The sequence below is a fragment of the Argiope bruennichi genome, chromosome 11 (assembly GCF_947563725.1).
Source record: "Argiope bruennichi chromosome 11, qqArgBrue1.1, whole genome shotgun sequence".
NCBI lineage: Eukaryota > Metazoa > Arthropoda > Arachnida > Araneae > Araneidae > Argiope > Argiope bruennichi.
The window spans coordinates 19,188,963-19,211,823 of record NC_079161.1 but is presented as its reverse complement, the minus strand read 5'-3'; the positions used below and the strand labels follow the sequence as shown (position 1 = coordinate 19,211,823).

The window sequence follows — 22,861 nt, the reverse complement described above, 5'->3', positions numbered from 1 at the left end:
TTAGGCCTGGGGGGAGCGCCTCTTGTTTCAATAGTAGCGCCATCTAGGGCCAAGAGAAAGACTTAGCTACACACTCGTCACAACCCTTTTTACGGGGTTGATTTCATTCACGCATTTCACTCACTCAAACACAGATCGTAATTTAGACCTGAATCAGAGAACGATCACCCTTGATCCAGTGGTATTACTCTCGACATGGAGGACTTTGTGACCACGACAGATTTAACGCCCGTCAGCCACCAAGCACGCTGGGAATCTTCGGCCCGCGGGGTTCGAACTCGCAACCTAAGAGACGCGAATCCGACGCTCTACCAACCAGGCTATCCCGGCCTATTATATGTGTAATAACGAAAGGCCCGAGTCACACGCACAAAAAAAAGCATCTCATTAATCATAATAAAAGGAAGATTAATTATTACCAACATTAATTAAATGTTTTAATATTTAATTCGTGTTATTACAAACTAAAAAATCTCTCCTTGCTTTTAAAAGCAACGAAATGAATTGTTCTATCTATAAACAAAACATGAGATATAAGCAACTATCATCGCAATTCCGTGGAGACATACTACATGAATCTTAAAACATCGACATATTTAAACATCTGTTGATAAACAATTAGTGGTATATATTCTAATTTAAAACTCAAATTAATTGATGCAAATGTCCTATCAGCTTTGGGAAATTTCAAGTCGAAATTAATTATTACAATTATTTTTAACTTAGTGTTGTTAAAAAGTTTATTAATGCAATTCTTTTCATAAGTTAAATAACACCTTAATCAATATAACTGTAGATATTAGATTATGCTTGCTTGACACTAGTTTTATGAAAATTATAAAGTGTAAATTTGCAATGCGATATGCGAACATTTGAATGTCTTGGTTGGTGTATTTATTTATTTACTATAAGAATGTGTTACACCATTGTAATGTCTTGAGAAGGAAAATATAGTTTTAAAAACACACAAGACATTTATTCACAGACATAGACACAATTAAAATTAAACATAAATAAAAAACAGGTTTAACATTTTAAAATATCTGGGGTTTTTAAAACCAAACTAATTAAAAATCGCTAAATATAAAGAGAGTTCAGGATTCGGCCATCACATAGTGCAAAAACCAAAGTCTCTTTTCCCTGTCTCATCCTTTCTTTTTATATCATCGAAGCCCAGCTTACTTCAGTTGAAGTTCCAATAAGGCCGAAGAGATTCGAACAAATTCGGCTGCAGAGCGACTTGATTTCAATTGAGCGGAGGACGGTACACCATGCATTCAAGATATGACGGTTGGAAGTTCCTATAAGATTATACACCTCGATAACTCTAGTTCTATTAATTAATTTCAGACTATGGAATTTTCATGCATGTTATTAATCCTTTAATTAAAAATCTTTCGAAGAATATATATGTTTTTCGAAAACCTATCAGGAATAGCATTCAAAGTAAACTGCATCTTCCATATAATTCTATGGAGTTAACTTGATGTTTATAGCTTAATTATACAACAATAAAATTTCATCTAACACGTATCGAACCTCATTTGCTAACTTTCATTACATTGTGGTGAATAGCATATAAGCCAGTTAACAACTACACCGCAAGAGCAATTGCTTTTGCATAATGGTTATGTTACTGGACTGCGAACCACAAAGTACCAGGTTCTATCCTCAAATCCGCCGCACCGCGCCTGGGACCTTGTGGTTCGCAGTGCAGTAACATAACCAGGATACAAAAGCATAGGCTCGTGTAGCGTAGCTGTTAATCGGCTTATATCCTATTCACTACAGACACTTTGGTTGCGGGTAGATGGCGCCACAGCAGCTGTACGAAGGTTGAAGGTTCATCGTCCGAGGTCACCAATTTAGCAATATATGATGAGCGAGGATAGAACCTGGGACCTTGTGGTTCGCAGTCCAGTAACATAACCATTATGCAAAAGCAATTGTTCTTGCAGCGTAGTTGTTAACTGGCTTATATGCTATTCACCACAACATCTTCATTTAAAGTGCTGGAGGGAAAAATACTTTGACACTTGTCCTTGACGAAATTTCTAAATCAAGAAAATCTGTTCTTATTCAGGCGCTAATTTACGAAAGGTTGAAACTTTTCCATTTTCTCGTTCATAACAATATGTACATATGTAAAAAATCTAAAATTCCATCTAATAATGATTTTTTTTTTCTCATAGCAATTTAGAAGAATACTTTTTAAAATTGGACGAAATGTATGACGACGTGAGATCCACGAAGTTAGCTATACGAAAATGGATATTCACAAGTTACACAGAATTTACAGAGGAAGAAGAGGAAAAAGTACCATTTTTATTATTTTGAAATTTTATTTTATTTTTTTAACTAGCTAATATACCGTATGTTTCCCAGTTTAAAAATGGTTACTTGCCTTGATTAATAAGAAAGTAATTGTTAAATAAATTTTCGAGGAGCCTTTGCTAAAACATTTCTTATGTATCCTTTTGTCCCACGGCGGGGGTACATCGTAATTGAGTATGAAAAGCTTCAACATGTTGGTTGGTATTCGCCACCCTTGTGGGTACACGAAAAGATGGGATGTACTTCCTTAGGGAAGGGTTGTACCTTGATCGGTGATGGCCCTTAGGACTTAACCACAGTTCCCGTTATTGTGGTGGTCCGGTCATTCAAGTTTTTTTTCCCATATGCCTTCCGGTGGGTCGGAGTATTCAGTTTGTGATTATGCTTCCATTTTCTTTCAAATCCAATGACACGACATATCTTCCAGGGGAGGGGTTGTATCATAGCTGATAATGTCTATTGAAAATCTGGAACAGAACTTACCTGTTTATTGCTTTGGCAGGACGAATTAACTCCATTGTTTGTTTGTTATTTTCCACACATAATGTGGAAAATAACAAAAAAAATCTATTTAGATTATAATAAATTATTTGCTAAACTAAGCGCCTAATAAGAAAAAGCCTTAAAAAATTCATTTACAGTTTAAAAAAATACATAAACATATTTATGAGCAAATATGTACCGGCGTAAAGCTTTTAGCTTAGAATACAAAATCCATGAAATAACGACAGGTTCCCAATTACATTATTCAGTTGGAGTCAGTGAATAGTTTCAATAAATAGTTCGTCTAATGTAAAAAGAATTTATTATGAATATTAATTAAAATTATGTCACATTTGTTATGTTAAATTTAAACTATTAATTTTTGAAAACAATGCACAAAACCGAGAGAAGTATTTAACAGCAACATATTAGTTCTTGGTTTGCTCTTTACTGAAACTTCACAGTCCCAGAGGGCGCTGCTTCAGTTACTATGACTGTCAGCTGCCGTTAGTATTATTGGAAGGAATCACCAATTCTCTCATTGACTCTAATACGTAGCTCTTTGAATTTGACGTGAAGCATCAGTGCTGGAATTAAATTACCGCAATGAATTTATATCAAACATTTGTAAATTTCTCTCTCTGTTTTTAATTTTTCCCAATTTTTTTGCAGATTTCCCATTTGTTTGATCACGTCAGTGGATGTACGAATCTTTTTCATTCCATAGCTAGAGAAGCAAGTATTTACAAATCTATAGACAAAGTGGTCTACCATTCAGCCCAATACTTGTACAGGAAAGGCCTCGAAAAAGGAATCGCAAATTACAGACAGCAGTATCTTCGACTGAGGGAAGACACAGGTATAAAATAAAGTATACAGCTTTATATATACAGCTTTAAAATCCTAAGAGAGATGAACTTTTAAATATTTTTAAAAAATTATCCACTACCAATTAGATCTTAATTATCGATCATAATTAATTTTTTTTATATCACATATATTGTACTTTTTTTATATTATAAAACTACTATAATATTACATGAAACTTTAATAATTACAAATAGTATTTTACACTTTTATTAAACTATTAAAAAGTGGTAATAAATTTGATTTTACTTTTATAATTTATTACTATAAAAATTATGGAATTATTTCGTGGAAACAATTTTTTTCTCAAACAAGCTACAAGGTGGCACATCTCACGTAGAATCAAAATTTAATTAAATTACTCTATTAACTGATAAATAAGTTCTGATAATATTACAATAGTTTTGTGTCACCCACAATGCGTCAGCACATACAAATTTCGTAACTTTTGAACATCAAGATGTCAGTGAAAATTCGATTACATTACTCCATTTTTACAAACATGGAATAAGTAGAATTTAATAAAAGAATTAAAATGTAACAAAAGAAATCAATCTGATATTCAAACAATATTATTTATTTGAGAAAAGAATGTTCTTACGATCATCTTCAGTATTCAAAAGAATTCATTTGATGAGTTCTACATGAAAAGTTGGCTTTCTAGTAACAGTAGAAAAGAAAATTCAAAGGCAGACTTTTTTTATTTTTTCAACTTATACGTTGAATTATGGATAGCTTATAAATAATAGACAATAATAAAATTATTGATAAACAGAAAATGAAGACGTTGAAAATTAATACAGAAATTTCAAGATTAGAATGATGCAAAATTCTAATTTTATAGTGAGTGTGTTGCGATTTTCTTATGCTACACTACAGAATTTACAAACACACATAGAGAATTAGGTTAAAGTAAACAGTATGGTGGAGGCATTCCACCGTTTCCAACCGAAAGCATTCGGCGTTAGCGCAAGGGTTGCGCATAGGAAAAAGTCGACTTCAGGATGCAGGTCTCCCGTTCAACTGCTTGTCTGTAAACGCCACAAGGGGGCGCTCTCTGCTCAAGGGGAAAAAGAGGTGCTACAATTTAAGGTAATTATGCAGATATGGGAATCGGAAAAAAAAAAAAAAAAGATTTGAATATTTTATCACGAAATTTCGCAAATATTATATTCATGAATTTATTTGCTATAAGTTCGAAAACATTTTCTGTGTTTAATATAAAAATTTATTTTTAATAATTTGCAATTATTTTAACTCTTTCTGCAAAAGACCAATCACTTGATTAACATTTATTTTCTATAAATTTAAATCAATTTCATAACAAACACGACATCAAGAAATGCTTTATGTCCTGCCAATTTCTAGACTTGAAAAAAAAAAATCGAGAAAATATGACATAATTTCACACAAATATGGTTACCTTGAAAAGAAACAGGAGTTATTTCCATTCCTAATTTAAATATTATTGGAAATTGAAATCTCAAATGGAATTAAATCTGATCGATTTTGTTTGATACATAATGTATGTGTTCAACACCTACACCGTACTCTGTTTCAGAATGATTTTCGATTTTATTTTCTTGGATTCCTACCCATGTTTGTATCCAGGGAAGGAAAAACTCGATGCTGCTGCAAAATCTGCAAATTAATTTCATGTTCAGCCTCTTCTTTATGCTAATGTGCGAGCACATATTAGAAAATGGGTTTTTAAAAATTGGCAAAGTCAATTTCTAAGTCAAAAATCTAAGTACAGAAAATGAATAGTATAGTGTAAAACCTATAATAACATCATAAATTTCTCCGCTAAACGGCAGATACTTCATCCTAATCCGGTTAAGGATTGGTCATTCAAGGCTTAAAACAAAAATATCTACATTTCTCAGAACCTCTACCAACTTGTGGGGACATTTTAACTATACGACTTCGTTACGTTTTAAGTATTTTAATTATGATGACGTATATCATGACGACGTAATCATGATGACGTATATCAGCATCTTTGCATTCTAAAAACAAGTGAGTGTTTTACATGATATTTGATTTTATTCACATACTTTTTTTAACTTCATTTCTAGCTTTATTCCATCTATATTGTTTTTAATTCACTTTCTGAATAAATTATAATCTTGAGTATCGGCGCAATTTATCCTACAAAAGGATCCTGCGCTATAAACAATATGGTCATCTATTATTATTTCACTTCAATTTAAATTTACGAGTTATATGGAGCACCCGTCCCTTTCTTGAGGCTATCTCCTTCCTTGTAGCATAAGTCTTGACAATAGATGTGCCCTGTACTGAGTTGGTATGGTATATGGACTTCTACTCAATCTGGTCTTCAATTCAAATAAAATGTGTCATGAATTCAAACAGGAGAAATGTTTTTACTTAGTGGTAATATTGCGGTCTAATTTGAGCTTTTCGTTTTTAGTTACTCATTAATAAAATATTAATATTTTCAAAATATTCACGCAAATACTCAACGATTTGTCCCGCTTATTTTTATTCTTTTTTAAAAATCTAATTTGATTAAATTTACGTTTTTAAATGTGGAATTCTGTACATATACTGTTATAATATTTGACAATATACTGTTTTAATAAATTCGAAGCTACAGTATTAGCAAATGGATTTATTTAATCAGATTTTGGTATTGCGGTACAGTGCGAAACGGTGGTCCCTTTTTTGAATTTTTAATTAGAATTTTAATTATTAATTAAAAACTAACTTTCCCGACAAAACATCTTTTCATTTCCCCACCGCCAAATCAGTAAGGCTTCAGTTTTTTTCCCCCGCTAACGAGGATAGGCTTAATATATTTTCGGTCGATTATTTAAAACGATTCTGTTTTTCTTAGTGTTTGATGCATTTAAAATTAAACATTGTTAATTAAACGATCTTTCAGATTCATTCTGAAGTGCTTTTGAATTAAAATAAAACAGAATAAAGGAAATTAAAAATTTCTAATCTGCGTAGCGTTACACTAACTGACGTAGAAAGTTCACGCATTTGCAGTACCATAATTGGCGTTGAAAATTTAGACATGCGCATTGTGTTCTGATTGTTGACAACTATTTTCAACGGATACGTACTAGGTTTTGAAGACTTAACATGTTTCCGACCTATTATTTCAAACGACTTTGTTTATTTACTTAGAGTTTGATGCAATTAAAATTAAACATTGTTTTCAGTACTCATATTTAAAAAAAATGCTTCGTTTCAGTAAAAAATGTTCTTATATTAATTGCAATTCAACCATTTCCACTTTAATTTAAAGCAAAAATTCTACTGGAGCTAACAGAATTATAGAACAGAATAGAAAATTAGAGAAATACAGAAAATTAGAAAATATTACGTTATGGCTGAAGGCCTTTATAATATTATGAAAGAATTATATAAATATCAAAACTTGAAGCTTTAAAATATTTTGATGAAGAAGCTATTGAAATAGGAGCTACATAAAATGCATAATTATTGAAATTTGAACGAGCATTAAGATTAGCTAACCAGCTGGTCGCCAAAGGCGCTAGTTACTAAATAAAAACTAAAAAGCAGGAAATAATGAAATTAACCGATAAAAAAAAGTGTTCTTAACTGTAACCCTTATTATTGTTATTTGAAAATATTTTTTGGCCTTGAATTTTTAATCGATATATTACTATATTTCATGCAAATCAACGACCATTCAACAAATCATTTTATTAGACACTTGATTTTTAGCTATCTTTTAATTCATTACGAAAATGAAATTTTAATCGATTTAATTCTCTCTTTTAGATCCTGACTGCAAAAAGGACTTCAATGATAAAATAACAGGCATTCTGGTGGTTGCCGAAAACGAACGCATTGAAGCTGGTGAAATGAAAGAAGGGCTCGAAGGATGCAAGGCACTGTGCTTGAAAGAGCCGAAGTGCAGGTCTATTCGCTACGTTGAGAAACTGCCTGTCATAGTGGGAGATTCTGAAGCTGATAAAGACGTGCAGAATTCTAAAGCTAGACTCATTATGAAATGGAAGCAGTAAGTGATAAAAAATTGTTTTCTTTTTGTCTGTGTGAAATCGGTTTTTTTTAAGGTCAAATTCTCAAATTCATTAGTTTTTAATATTAGGAATTTTATCTGAACAACCAAGCTTCGCTCGGCAGGATTTTTTTAATAGCTACAAAAAAATGTAGTTTTTTGTGTGTATGAGTGTAAAATCGCATTATTTCAGGACAGATCTATACAGATAAACTTAAATAGCAAAAATATTAAATATAAATAAAAAAAAATAATAAACCAAAAAGCACGACTCGAACCGAGAACCCGCAACACACATACCATTCATGTTGTTCTGATTACTACTCTGCACTGTCCATATTTCGTTCGGATGTTGAATAAACTTATTCTATAGTCAGTTATAAAAAAAAAAATGTTTTCTTTTTGTGTGTGTAAAATCGCGTCTTTTTCAGGTCAAATTTGATCCAAATCATTAGAGCCGTTTCCGATAAGCACGAAATAAATTTATACGTTGTTGTTTCTTATGGCATTTGCCACGGACAACCCCGCTGTTCAAAGACAGCCGATTTAAGCCCAAGGGGGAGCGCGTCTTGTTTTTATGGTAGAGCCAACTTGGGCCAAGAGTACGACTTGACTACTCACGCATCACTCATTCGCTTGCCCAACCCCTTTTTACAAGAGGGCACATTCACACATCTCACAGATAGAACAGGAAGAACAACCATGCCAAACCGGGACTCGAACCCAGGACGCCCAGATCAAGGGGAAGATGCGCTACCCCTGTGCCAGGACGCCGGCAATAAATTTATATAAACGCAAGAATTGCTCGTTTAAAGTTTTAAGATTAAACTCTTATTAAAATCACTTTTAAGATAATAAATCTGTGCTAACTATTCCAAGTAATAGATGTTCCCTCTATAAATTATTTGAAGGTTTTTTTTTTTTTTTTAGTTTTTTTTTCACATGCAACTTAAAAATCGGACTTTAAACTGGATTCCTTTACAATTTTCTTATGTTAATTTGCTTGATTGTCTTATAACTAGGACCAAATTATCAAATGGATGATATATACTAAATGCCTAATGTCTCCTTAACCTTGGGAGCCTTCCATATATATTGTAGCCATTATTTTCCCATAAGAACATTACAAAAAATTCCTCTCGGCAAGTTTGAAGGCAAAAGTAGATTCCTTTATATCTAAGTTACAATCTGACAACATATATTGTTGGAATTAGAAACAGTTAAATTTAGGGCTTGAAAATCACATTTTAGCCTCTAACTTCTGAGATACTGTAGTTATCAAAAAAATTCAAATACAAAAGTTGTTCGCCTTAATGAGGCGCTAATTTGGCTAATTGGGTTTTTTTTATTTACAATATTAAGAAAGTTATAGCAAATAAAAATTTCAGTTCCCTTTGAGCTAGATGGGCCATTTACGAACTCTTCCGAGTTTTTTTACATCTCTAACAACATATTCCACGCCAATTAAAAATCCAAACAAAATTACTCAAGTCCCTCCTGTTTACAAGATAACATGGGTAAAGCGATATACGCATATATTTATACTATATAACTTTTGAACGAAGGGTGGTTTGGGGTTCTAAAAACCTGATCGGTGAAGAACTGAAGAAATTGCCCCAAAGTTTTGTCATAAGAACTATTAAAATAGGTAGTCTTCCTCTACGAATCTACCTAACAGTTGATTGACGTAATTATCGCTTCTCTGTCTTAATTTACAAATCTTGTTTTACAGTATTCTTAATAGCGTAACGAAACTTGTTCTAACGTGGCGCGGAATGATTGGCTCAGTGGTAAAATATTATGAACTGAAAGCGACAGTTCGCAAGTCGATATCTAACTGTAGTCATTTTGCCTAAGAATTGTTTTGTTATTGACTTACTTTCTATTATTTCTCGTTTATTCTAAAACGTTCTTATAATTTCTGTATCTTTGTAAAACTGGAAGATTCGAGTCATTTCGTCATGCGGATAAAAACAGATGTAAGGTTTAGTTCCTTGAATAAAGTCTCGAGTTCAGATTAGCCAGTGTTATCTTTGATTTTAGTTAACACACGGTTTATCTACGCTAACTTCATCTATGCGACAATGGTAACCATGGCTACGATTGCCAATTATTCCATCTGGTATGAATACATTAGATTGTAAGAAGTTATACTTCATTATTCTGAGTGCAAATCGAGTTAACTCTTTGGACAACAAATACCAACAATATCAATATACGGCTTCTGGCATTCCTCTTTTAAAATTACATAATCAATTAAGTGTATGGTATCACAATCGAGTAATAAATCAGAGTCATTATCTGGATAGCATACAGACCATATTTTGTTTTATTTATCTTAACTAATTTTTATTAATCTAGAACGAAAACACTTAACATTTTATATGACGTTTCTATACAACCAAAATGATGCACTATTGTTTAAAAAGGCAAAACGGAAGACTACCATTTGTCATGCCACTTACACAATTTTTTTTATTTAAGATAATTTAAAATTTTTAATATTTTGTGGTGAACCTTATAAGCCAGATAACAGCTACGCCACAGGGACAATTACTTTTTGTCTTGTGGTCTTGTTATTCGGCTGCGAACCACAAGGTCCCAGGTTCTATCCTCGCTCATTCAAATATGCTACAATTTATTGCAATTAAGTCTTAATAATAATGAATAATTATTTTATTTTGAAGTAATTATTCAACAGCCCTCCTTTAGTTTTATCATAGTTGCTAGTCATTTATATTATTTATATTTTTCTCCACAGGTGCTGGTTATATTTTAGGAGTTCTCGCACCGCCAAGGTGGTTTCAGAAGGACATTCGCAGTCCGGCATTTATGACCGAAAATGTTTTGAAACGGAACTTTATTGAATTTATATTAACAATAAATGACCTTATTTAGGAAATAATTTTGGAAATAAAGATAGTTTCCATCCCATTTACAGCTTCAACTAAGTTTTTTTTCGCATACTCTTTACATATGTTTTATTAGCCTTTTATGTATTATATATGTGTTTCGGATAAATAATTTCAAATCTTTCTAAATATTTCAAGCGTGATTAATTACAACTTTGTACAAAATGAAGATATGCCTCTAAATTTCGGAACGGCGATTTCAAATTATCATTTTTAATCGTAGTATCATAGCAATCATAGTTAAGAAAAGACAAAGTGCTCTCTCTACTTTCAAACGTTTAGAAGATTTGTGATCAGTTTTCCATCGACCGTGAAATTAACGATTCATGCCTTCTCTTATTAAAAATAAATACACTTTGTATGATACAATGAGACAGAGTACTAAAATTGTCTATTAGTTAATGAGGGACAAATATATTGGCCATAAATGATGCAGGACCTGTATGAAACAGTTGGGGGGAAAATGCACTTTTATCCAATACGTACTGATGATGATGTCGTGTCCGCGTTACCACGGAAAGGAGGTGCAGTAGCTTCTGAGAGTAAAGACTCCAGAGCACCGAGGGCAGAAGTCTGACTTCTAGCTCATATGAAGATGAAACTCACACATTCGCTTGCAGAACCCCTTTTTACAGGGGGGGGCACATTTACACACCTCACAGATAGAGCACAGACGAAGAACAACCATGCACGAACCAGGATTCGAACCCAGGAAGCCCAGATATCCCAATACGTACTGCCCTAAGAAATAAATGGACACTACATAGCTTTTTTGTAGTTATTAATTTAAAACTTTGAACTTTTATATGTATATAATTGGAATATAACTATTGTAATTTCCTGCGTATTATACGTGCTGGCGTGTATTCCACATGTGATATTTTTAACCCTGATAAAAAAAAGCAGCAAATTATCCGAATCCATGGCGGAAGATTATTAGTGAAGATTACAGCAACGATTTTCATATTTTTTTAACAGATAATACGCTGGTTATACACAGAAATTTATGGTATATGAAAAGTCTCCAAAATAACTTTATAAAACCAAATACAATTAAAATTTTCAGTACTAAAATTTTACTCAATTGTTTATTATTACAAGTAAAAAATACATTTCGAACAAAAGCTATATAATTTCATTTAAAGTTACATTTACTGGAACTATTATTAATTAATAACTAATTAAAAGCTAAAAAGGGTTTTTAAGTATCCAAATTATGTCAAAATCTGTCAAAGCTGCAAAAATTCCTCAATAATTTAATAAAGATCTTCAAAATAAATACCCTCAGAAATTAAAACCCTTAAACATTTTTAAAACACGAAAATATAAAAAGAAAATATTTTGAGGGAAGTAATTTAAAATATGATTACGATTCTCAAAATATTAGCCATTTAACAGTATACAGATTTCCAAACTTTTTTATTCAAATCAGCATATCAGAAGAAAAGAAATGTTAAAATTAAGATTCCGTTTTTCTGTTCACTTTTTGAAAATTAAAAGTTCATTTAAATAAATATTTGAAATAACTCTTTAAAGACTTTATATCTCTGGAGGTTTTTATAAAGTATTTTCTAAAGTGAAACACATGTAAATTTTACCATGACATTATTGTGAAAACATAAGTAAAATTGAAATGCCAATCTGATCAAAATCAAAATAAAATGCTCTCTTATTGTAAAGTTCTTACTGAGTTGAATATTCTTTTTATTCCTTAGTCGAATTTTTGTGAAAAGAATCTATAAAAACCTTCCATTTAAATATTTCAAAGCTATGATATGTGATAAAATAAAAGATCATCAGACGATGATATTATTAAGATATTTGGTACTTTTCTGTTAGCTGGAAGCAAGCGAAAAATGGCCAAATACTATAAAATTCCGCCAAATTTCGTACGCCAAATTCACGTTTGGTTCACAATCCGTTAGCCGGGCGCAAGCGAAAAATCGCCAAATACTGCAGAATTCCGCCAAATTTCGTAAGCCAAATTCTTGTTTGGTTCACAGGTGGCGACATTCGAGTCCGGCTAACGGAAAAGTACCAATAATTGTAACAATTGGAAAGAAAAAAGAGATAAAAAAATTTTACATATGAGAAAGAACGTTTTTATTTTAATTATTAGTTTGTTCGAAAATTTTCATTAATTTAAATTTACAGCACATAAAAAAAAATTAAAGCATTTTTTAATTTTATAAGTTCCACTTTCAAAACATTCTGCATAATCTGCTGGATCATTAACTAAAACTTACTGGATATAGTATATATTTCTGCAAACTGAATTTGAATTATTTAAAATTTAAAATCAGGACTTAATACTAAGTTGCCATTCTGTCCATCATGCCTCTTCTTTTTTATCAGTTTCTGTAATAATGTGTTCACTTGTTAGAAATGAATGTTACGACCTATTTTCACTTTTTTTATTCCCGTCTCTATTCCCCCCCCCCTTCTTTTTTAGTTCCAACTCATTTAACCTTATATTTAACATTACAACTCATATAACATTGTAGATTATAACATTCCCAATTTTAGAAAATGGAACTAACAAGAAATATATCACTCCATTCTAAAATGTCAAAAACCAAAACCAACTCCTGTTATCATGACAACTAAGATAATTAGATTCTGTTGTATTTTCAAGTTGTTGTTTTGCGAATATTATTATATTTAATAATAGAAAAAAATTTCTCATCCATTGTTATAAATTACCATCTACCATAAACCTTGAAGTATGAAATAACATATTTCTCATTAAACTGGCATTTTCTTTAATATAGAAATGGAAAGAAATTTCTTAATATCATTTTAAACATTAACGAATTATTTATTCTTGAATTTAATGTTTTGAATTCAATTTAAAACATTTCGAAAAAAATTTGAATGAATAATTTATAAAGTATTTTTTTAATCATTTAATTACGCTTGTTTTTTCAAGTAAAATGGTTTCAGAATTTAATTTTAGCTTTTACATTATCATTATATTGTATCTTTCAGAATATTTTCAAGCTCCAAAAATTAAATAATATTTAATAAATTATATTCACTCGTTTTCAGACTATTAAAATTAATTGAGAGAATGCATTTTGTATAGAACAAAAAAAAAAAAAAAAAAAAAAAAAATCATTTGAAAACTTAATTTTTCTGGATTATTTCAGCCTTAGCAACATATAATACACCTTTATTTGAATTTGCTGCAGCATTTTGAATAAATGCACTCAAAACAATATCTTATGACTTTAAAAACAAGAGATGTAAATTAAATAAGTTGAGGTAAATATAAACACCATTTCTACTGACAGAAGTTGTAACAATGACTGAATACTTGAAAGAATACAAAATTCCAAATAGAGACCGTTTATTTGAAATTTATTATTATTATATTTTTTTGTTAAAAATCATCAGCTTTTTGTCATGAATAATTATGATGAATGAAGCATTCAAACAAGAGAGCCTTTAATAAAAATTAATAACTACATTTCAGAAAAAATTATTAGGAATTAAATTAACACTCTTGTACCAAGTTCTATTTATTAAAACAGTTTCATATCCCTAATAAGCATTTAGATTATTTTCTTAATAAAGATCCTTCCTTCATGTTATTTGCACAAAGAAGCATGAATAAAATAGTTCAAATTTGTATCTGAAAAATCTTTATAAGAAAAATACTTTTTAAAATAAGCGGAATCTTCTTAAAATGAAATTGAAATTTCAATCCAAAATGAAATTTACATTTAATTACTATGAAATATTTCTTGCAATAAGATACATTAAAAAATTATGAAACTCACCTGTCAACAAAGATTTTTAATCCATTTTATTCTATTTCACAACTGGTTATTTTTAATTAGAAAGCTTTACAGACAATATAACTACATGTAATTAACTTCTATCACAAAATTACTTGATATGCATTAATTGCATATTAAATTTCCATATTATAAAATTTCCTTACAATCAGTTCTCAGAATCAAATCAATATAAAATTTTATTCTAGCATTTATAATTTAATTATAAATATATCAATAAAATAATAATTTATATTAACAATATATTGTGTATAAATATAAAATAACAATATATTTTTATATTAACAATATATTGTGTATAAATATAAAATAACAATATATTTTTATATTAACAATATATTGTGTATAAATATAAAATAACAATATATTTTTATACTAACAATACAATATAATAGAATTCTGAATGGAAATTAAAATAGCTCACAATATGTAACAATGTATGGCCATCAAAATGACAGTTATAATCACTTTTAGATCTTATGAATTCGAAATGGAAAAACCCAACAAAGAAAAAGATGAAAGAAATTAATCACTTCAAGTGCTGATTCAGAAAGAATAAAAGTACTATTAGACGATTCTGTGCAAAATGTAAGGAAAAAAAAAAATAAGTTTGATGAAATTTTATAAGATGTTTTATGCTTGGATTCATACAATATATATTAATCTGTGAAACAGTTTATTTATAAACTGTATCTGTTTATATCTGTAATTATAACTGCATGTATTTTATGTGTATAAAACCATATCTTTAATCATGTACAACTAAAATCCTCATAATAAATTATATTAATCTTCCAAAGTCTAACTCTTTAATTCATTTTTAAAAAAAATTATTTTTTAATTGTTACTCTTTAATTCATTTTATAAGTGTTACATGTCTTACACTTAATCATTACATATTAAAAATATATTATAAAAAATATAAAAGCATAACCATAGTAAATGAGATTCATACCCTGCATCTATATATCACAATACTTTTGTTAAGAAAGGAAAAACTCTAGTATTCACACATATATTTACTGCGAAAATGTTTTGTGTGAGGATTTCTTTGCAAAACAGGAGTGGATTGTTTACCTGTGAAAAGGAATGATTGTAGCTCCATCTATTTCCTTTGACATTAAATTTTTAAGCGATTGCAGCGCCCTAGTTCAGGTAATAATGATTAAACTGTCAGGGGATTTCTAAAAGTTTTATATTTTTTGAATAAACTCGGAAAGCAGTTGTAATCGTAGTAATTTCTGAGTGATTAAATGTAAATCTAAGAAAAAATCAGATATTAAACATGTTAAATATTGAATCAAAAAGAAAAAGAATTGATATGGGGTTTTGGTTTTGAGCGAAATGTGAAGAAAGAATTTAAACTTATTATGTGCTTAAACTTATGACGAAATACATTGTGCGCTGGTGTGATTTTGAAAATAAAAAAATTCCCAAATCCATTTTTTTTACTACGCTTAAAAAAAAAAAAAAAAAAGATTATCCGTAAAAAAAGATTCCACGTAGAGTGTAGCGCCACCTTTCATAAAGACCGAAATTAATAGAAAATGACAACAATGTAAACAATAAACTACTTTTTTGTTTTGCTTTTGGACAAATATAATAAAATTTACGAATATATAATTTCCTTGGAAATTTTTTTTTTTATTTTTCTATTTCCTACCCATGCTGTTCTTAAAAAGTATTTTTATTGATTCATATTCTCTGCTCATACAAGATACTTTTTTAAATAAAAAATTAATAGTAGATTTGGATTAGAAATTGATATATAAAATATAATGTAACATTTGTGTAATGCACCTACAATTTAAAAGACTTATTTGTAAAGCACTTTACAAATTTCATGTTTTTCAAATTATTCAATTACCTTTACACTTTTTTTAAAAAGTTCTTTCCGATTAAAAAAAAAAGTTTAACACAACTTAATCAGTAAAAATAATTATGTGAATATTATACTAACCCACCCAATTTTTTAAAAAAACTTCAGCATAATTAATTTTTAATACACTTTTCAGCTTAAATAAAAAATTTTAAAATTGTTTCTAAAAATCTTTATTTTTTCAAGACCTAAAGCTAACCATACTTTTAACTGGTCTTAATCCTACTCAAAATAATTCCAACAATCAAAAAAATTAAAATATTGTCGACTCTTTTCTTGAAACAATATATTTAATAAAATTCTGAATTAATCATTCTGAAATTAAATAATATATTTAATAAATAATATAAATTCTATAAAGAAAAACCATGTGTGAAGTTCATGCATTTAATAAAAGATGTTTGCTATGCATGGAGATAAAAAGATGAAACCATAAAAGATGAAATGGAAAATCAAGAGTTGGAAATAATGGAATAATGGAACTTATTTTTAAATAAATCTAATCTAATTTTAAAATTTTTTTTCATGTTCCATACGAATCCAGCAGCATCAGTTGTTTTATTTTTTATACTTTTAGTAGATGCATGGAAATTCAAGGCAGCTGCAATGCAATGTTTCAATAAATAAATAAATTTTGATTAAACTTACATTACGCAACGTCAGTTTTTTTTATATAAACACTACTCAATAATCTCATGCTTAATTATTATGAATAAATAAAGTTATTTAAATATTCATGACTCCACAGTTAATAATTGATAAGAAGTAATTTTTCTAGTTTAAATTTTCTTTTTAATAAATGTAGCTCAAATTAATCCATTTGGTCTTTTTAATAAGCTATCTGTCATAATATATTAATCAGCATGTTATTTAAAAATGTAATTGAGTATGAAGAGATTAATATTTGAAATATTTCTACCAAAATATAAAAAAAGTGAAATTTACTTAGACTTATTTGAAAAATAAGTTAGCAGCATATGTTTGAATGGCCCTTGGAGAAAATTTTTAAATATAATTTTAATAAATAAAAAATAATTAAAACAAATAATGTGAATTTCTTTACTTAGAACGCACATTCATTTTCTTGAAGTCTGCCGCATCAATGTATCATTTAGCTCATCTTTCACACTCCGGAAATTTCTAAAATCGAGCAAATTACAAATAATGTAACAGTAAATCTCTGTTGATACCTGATAAAAATGATAGCTTTTTAAAAAAAAGTTTTTTAAAACTTATTTTCATATTTGAAAGACTGGATGTTAAAACAAACTTCTCCTTAAGGTTTTTTTTTTTTTTTTTTTTTTTTTTTTTTTTTTTTTAATTTAACATATTTATGAAACAATAATGGCAATGCACTATTTTAACATTTGAAGAACTCAATTAAAATTAATTAACAGATCCTTATATATCAAGACAACTGGCAAATTGTTCTTTCAGAGGTCCATAATATTTATAATAATGAATTATAAATTAAAAACTGAATACACTTATAAAAAACTTGTGGGGGAGTACTGTGGGTATAAATGTATCACTACCCACTATGCTATCTGGCCGGCAAGAACTTAATATTTCTTTCTTAACGCGAGAGTGAGATAACTTCAACTTCTTCAGTTAATCTTTTTATTTCTTGTTTATATTGTATGAATAAATATATGCTTGTTCCTTGTTGAACATGCCGTTGCGTCGTTTCTTGAAGCTCTGAACATTTTAAGTGGAGGAATCATCCCCATTCCCCACAAGTGCCGGCCAGATTGCATAGTGGGTAGTGATACATTGATACCCACAAACTGAACTCAAAACTTATAAAAGCAAAATGCACATTTTACTGCAAGGTAATAAAAGCCTTTTTAAAAAAAATTTTTATTATGGGATATACATACAGGATGCCTAACAAGGTGTGCAGCGTCTAATATTTACAGTTTCGAATAGATCATGTCAAGACAGCCTAATTAAGGAGCGAAGCTTGTGTTATGAAAACTTCAAAACATGATAAAGAAAGAAAATAAAATGAAAATAAATATTTATTGAGAATTTCAGTACAACAGATTTTCGAAATCTCGGTCATTCGAACAAATGACATGACGAAGTTCGCAATTGTTTTCTGCGAAACATCTGTTCCAATTTCCTTGATCTCGGTTTCGATTCCTGCTCTCAAGTCGTCCAATGTTGAGGGCTGTGTGAGATGCACTGTGTCTTTCACACTTCCCCTTAAAAAAATAGCACGGATTAAAATCTGGGATGTCAGGTGGCCACTCTATACCACTGCCTGTTTGCGTGGTAATGAAATCCAACACGATCAGTATATCGTGAAAATGTTCCGCTGAGAGATCGAAATTTCGCTGAATGCGGTGAGGTACAGACCAATTTTGCATAAACTAATAATTGTTTATCTTGCTTATATGCATGGAAGAATGGGAATTATTACTCATATTGCGAATATTTGCTCATTTCCGCACCACAACGATTACGTACAATACACAGTAATTTCTAAGCGAATAACGCGTTACTCATTTTTTAGCAAAGCTGCTTTCGGTAAAATCCTAGATGGGCCCACCTCTTGGCGACTTATTTGAAATCTCGCCAAATTGACTACTAATTGAATATTTGTTATTATTTTTCAATTAAAAAACGATACTTGAAGGCCAGAAATAATAAATATAATAAATAAATAATAAAATAAAATAATAAATAAATAAAATAAGATAAATATTGTTACGAATCTGCGATGCGGCTTTCCAGCATGGTTGGTTCCATGGGAGGTCCCAGAGCTTGGCGACCATTTGGCGACTTGGCGACGAAGTTGGCGACTTTGGTGCCAAAATAGATTATACCCGAAACATCGAGAATTTTCCAGACCCGTCCAGTAGAAACGGAGATACGCCTCGAACGTTCCTGATTGGTTGAGAGGCCTATAAAAGGAAACACCCGCAGCTGCCGGGCAGTGGTGAATTGAGGAGAAGTCGGAAGCGACAGGGCAGAGCAGAGCAGAGTAGTAGTGAACCAGAGTCGTCGTCGTGAATTGAAGAGTCCTGGACCAGTGGAGTCGAAGAGTAGTTGGAAGCGACGGTGAAGAACTCGTCTTCCAGGGACTAGCGGAGCAGCGATGGAGTAGAGCTGCTGTGTATACTGTTGTATGCTGCACGTCTCGACTCAAGATAGTCGTCTTTGTGCTGCCCTGTGTGTCTTCGTGTAAATAAACGTCGTTGTTTATTTTCTACTGCCGCCTGGTGATTGAGCGTTCTTCACACCATATAACTTCCACTATCCAAACGAACCCGGAAATTTTGCAACAATATAATAAAATATAAAATAAATAAATAAAATTTAAAAAATCCGTCTAGGTTGATTATTTATTAATAAAATAAAATAATAAATAATAATAAAATAAATATAATATAAAATAGATAAATTAAAAATAAATAAATAAAAAATAAACATCCGTCTAGGTTGCCACATTCGCGACGTTATCGCCACTCGTTTGGCGAGAATTCAAAAAGACGCCCAGAGGTGGTCTGTGCTAGGATCCACCCCTGCTTTCTAGCCTTATATGCCATGGCGGAAATTTGCATATTCACTTGCAGACACGCTTTTTCTCTCATCGGTTGCCACCAATTTGCATAGTCACCTAAGGAAGTTCCCATGTTTTGCAATAGTCGTATGCATCTTAATTTGCAATACAAACTGGCGGATATATAATCAACGTTCTTCATGTAATTAAGCTATGACGCTATATTCGGGGACCCCAGATGTTATAAATCAAAATACTCGTCTTGACGTGTTCTATAAGAATCTGTAAATATTAGATGCTGCATACCCTATAATTCTTATATACAGACCGACAAATAGACCTTTGATGGATTTGATCGAAACTGTGAAACTCATCTACATTTCTAATGATGACACTAATTTTATCTTTCAATTTCGTTTTTGGGTTATCATGCATACAGATAGATAGGCAGGCTTATCTTAGACGCATTAGTTGAAAAATTTATAAAAATCTAACAATTCGTCTTTATGATCGCCCATAAAATTCCATTCCTCTTGCTCAATTTATTTTGAGATACCGAGTTTATACATAGAGTAATGCAATATGAATGTATGTTTTCGAGAGACTCGTATCTCAAAGTCTTTTTTTTTTTTTTTTTGTACGGTTACTATTTTAATTTAAATTCCTGTGCAAGCAATTTATCCATCTTTAAAAACCAACCTCATAGCGCAAAGAATTTATTCAATGTTTCGGCGTCTTCCAATCTGTAATTCTTATGAAAAGTGAATTATTATACTTAATATTTTCTCTGTGCTTTCTGGCGTCTATTAAATACCACTATAATTAAATACACATTTATTATTTATGTAATATTTGCTCCAATTTGTGTTTACGGTATACTTCATTTCGTACATCATTCCCGTGATCGGATAAAAGAACCTGATCTTTGTCAAACTTCATTGTATGGGGGAGGGAATGAAATTTTTGTAATGTGAGAACATTTTTTATGAATTGATTAAAGCTAGAAAGCGATATTTGAAACTCAGAATCGAAACGGAGATGTTTTGCGTTGAACGCTGACGGTAATGATTCAGAATCCAAATGGACACGTTCTGTGTTTGTTCAGTGTTGCGATTGAGAATCTGCAACACACTGCATACGTTTACGCTTTCTTCGATCCCGTTGTAGAGCTATTTTACGTTCATGTTTAATTCAATCAGCTTCTAATTAACAAAATTTTCATCATTCGTTTTTGTTGATTGAAGGTTTTGTCTCTGAAGGTTTGATTGAAAGCTTTGTTTCGGGCTCTGTTTGCTCTTTCGTTCCCTTTCTTTTTTTCTTTGCAAGGCTTCGTCGGGAGAAGGCTTAGGACGCCCCATTTATGATTTATTCATTGCCTACGGGATTCCGAGCTTCACCCCCTCCCCAACCAAAAAACATCGTGTTCTTTTTCTGTTCTCGCTGTTTCTCGGCACCTAATAACGTAAGCGAAGTAAATGTGGTATCGTTCGATATAGGACATCGAGTAGAGTGTGGCGATGCCAGTCGTAAAGACAGTTTTTGCAAAAACAAGGTCGAAAACCTCGCTCGAAAATTTAAATTTTTACAACTTTGAGAGTTCGTAACTCGCGAATCACTCGGAGGAGCAACTTGGAACTCGTATCGTTAGATGCATTTCGGTGAGCACTATCCAACGGTATGAACAAATGCAATGTAAATCTAATTTGTAAATTTCGAGATCAGAGTTTCGGTAAAAATGTCATTTGATTCTATTCATCGAGACGAATGTTTAGAAGGGTTGCACTCGTCTCTATGTTGCATATCCGAGATATAACAAATTCCGGTCTGACCGGAAGTTGACGTCATCGACATCCCAATATCCATAGGAACTCTATAATATCGATCCAACATTGATTTGACCAATATTAAGCAAAATCTGTACTACGCATGCGCAATGGATCCAAAATTTTGGGGTGTTTAGAGGACTCCCGGGGGTACTTCTAAGTAAAAACCCCATGTCTCTGACATATGTAGTTTACGAGATATAACGAAAACCATCTACGCATGCGCAGTAGATAAATCCATAGGGGGGGGTCTTCTATAGTCCCGTAGGATTACTATGGTGAAAACCCACTGTAACAGCAGGTCAACCTCTTGAAAACGCATCTGCTTTCAAAGAAGCATACATAGTAATAATGTAATACTGGTAAAAGCAGGTGAATATTGCCCTTTATGCTTTATTCATTGCCTACGTGATTTCTAGCATCAATTATTCGTTGCCTTCAATTATACAAAAACTCGTAACGAAAACATATTCTCACATGATAAAAAAATCGATGTTATATATTTTTCTTCCAGAAATATCTGTGCATAATTATTGAAAACACACCAATTATTGAAATCAAATTTATCTATTTTGGTCAAATTTTTATGCTGACAAAATGCATCAAATTCAGTAGTTTTAGTTAAAATGAGGAATTATTAAAATTTATTTAAGTATAATTTGGATGCTACACTTTTTTGGTATTTCCTGTCATATAATATGAGAAATTACATTAGAACGGGAAAAAAAAAAAGGAAAAAAAAAAGAGAAGAAATGATAAAGATCCGATTTTGAAAAATTTACTGAAAACGAAAGATAAAACGTGCAGCCATCATATATTCCCAGCTGTATTATATATAAAATTTGTAATTCGGATGGAAGCATATAGTTTTTTCGCTTATAAGTAAATATAAATCTACATCTATCGAGAGGACAACTATAGCTGAAACCTAAAAATCAGAAAAGCGTTCGTCATTCTCTCTCTTTTTCTTTTTAGTTTTCGAGCATAGTCCTAAAAGTCGTTAAGCATATACAAAAATTTTATCGAAGTTCTTAAACTCTATTCCATAATCTGGATAATTTTCATTGTAAAGCAAGACAATCAGATGCCAAATTCCTCGTCAAGACGAAAATATTCTAGCCAATCAAAACTAACCATATTAACTAATAAGAAATTAAGAAAAGAAATTTAACGACTTATTGTTTTAAAAGATCTTAATTTAACGCATTCACCGCCATGTACTTGCTTCTATGCC

At 30.8% G+C, this 22,861-nt stretch overlaps 1 protein-coding gene across 1 annotated transcript in view; it reads left to right on the top strand.

Annotated features, from left to right (window-relative positions):
• Positions 1-10,639, top strand: part of LOC129956447 (uncharacterized) — a 33,518-nt gene extending 22,879 nt beyond the window's left edge. Inside the window, exons 6-9 of the mRNA XM_056068329.1 lie at positions 2,193-2,316; positions 3,490-3,676; positions 7,465-7,705; positions 10,467-10,639. Coding sequence (XP_055924304.1) covers positions 2,193-2,316; positions 3,490-3,676; positions 7,465-7,705; positions 10,467-10,572 — 658 coding nt within the window. The 3' untranslated portion in view covers positions 10,573-10,639. The remainder of the gene's footprint in view (positions 1-2,192; positions 2,317-3,489; positions 3,677-7,464; positions 7,706-10,466) is intronic.
• The last annotated feature ends 12,222 nt before the right edge of the window (positions 10,640-22,861 follow it).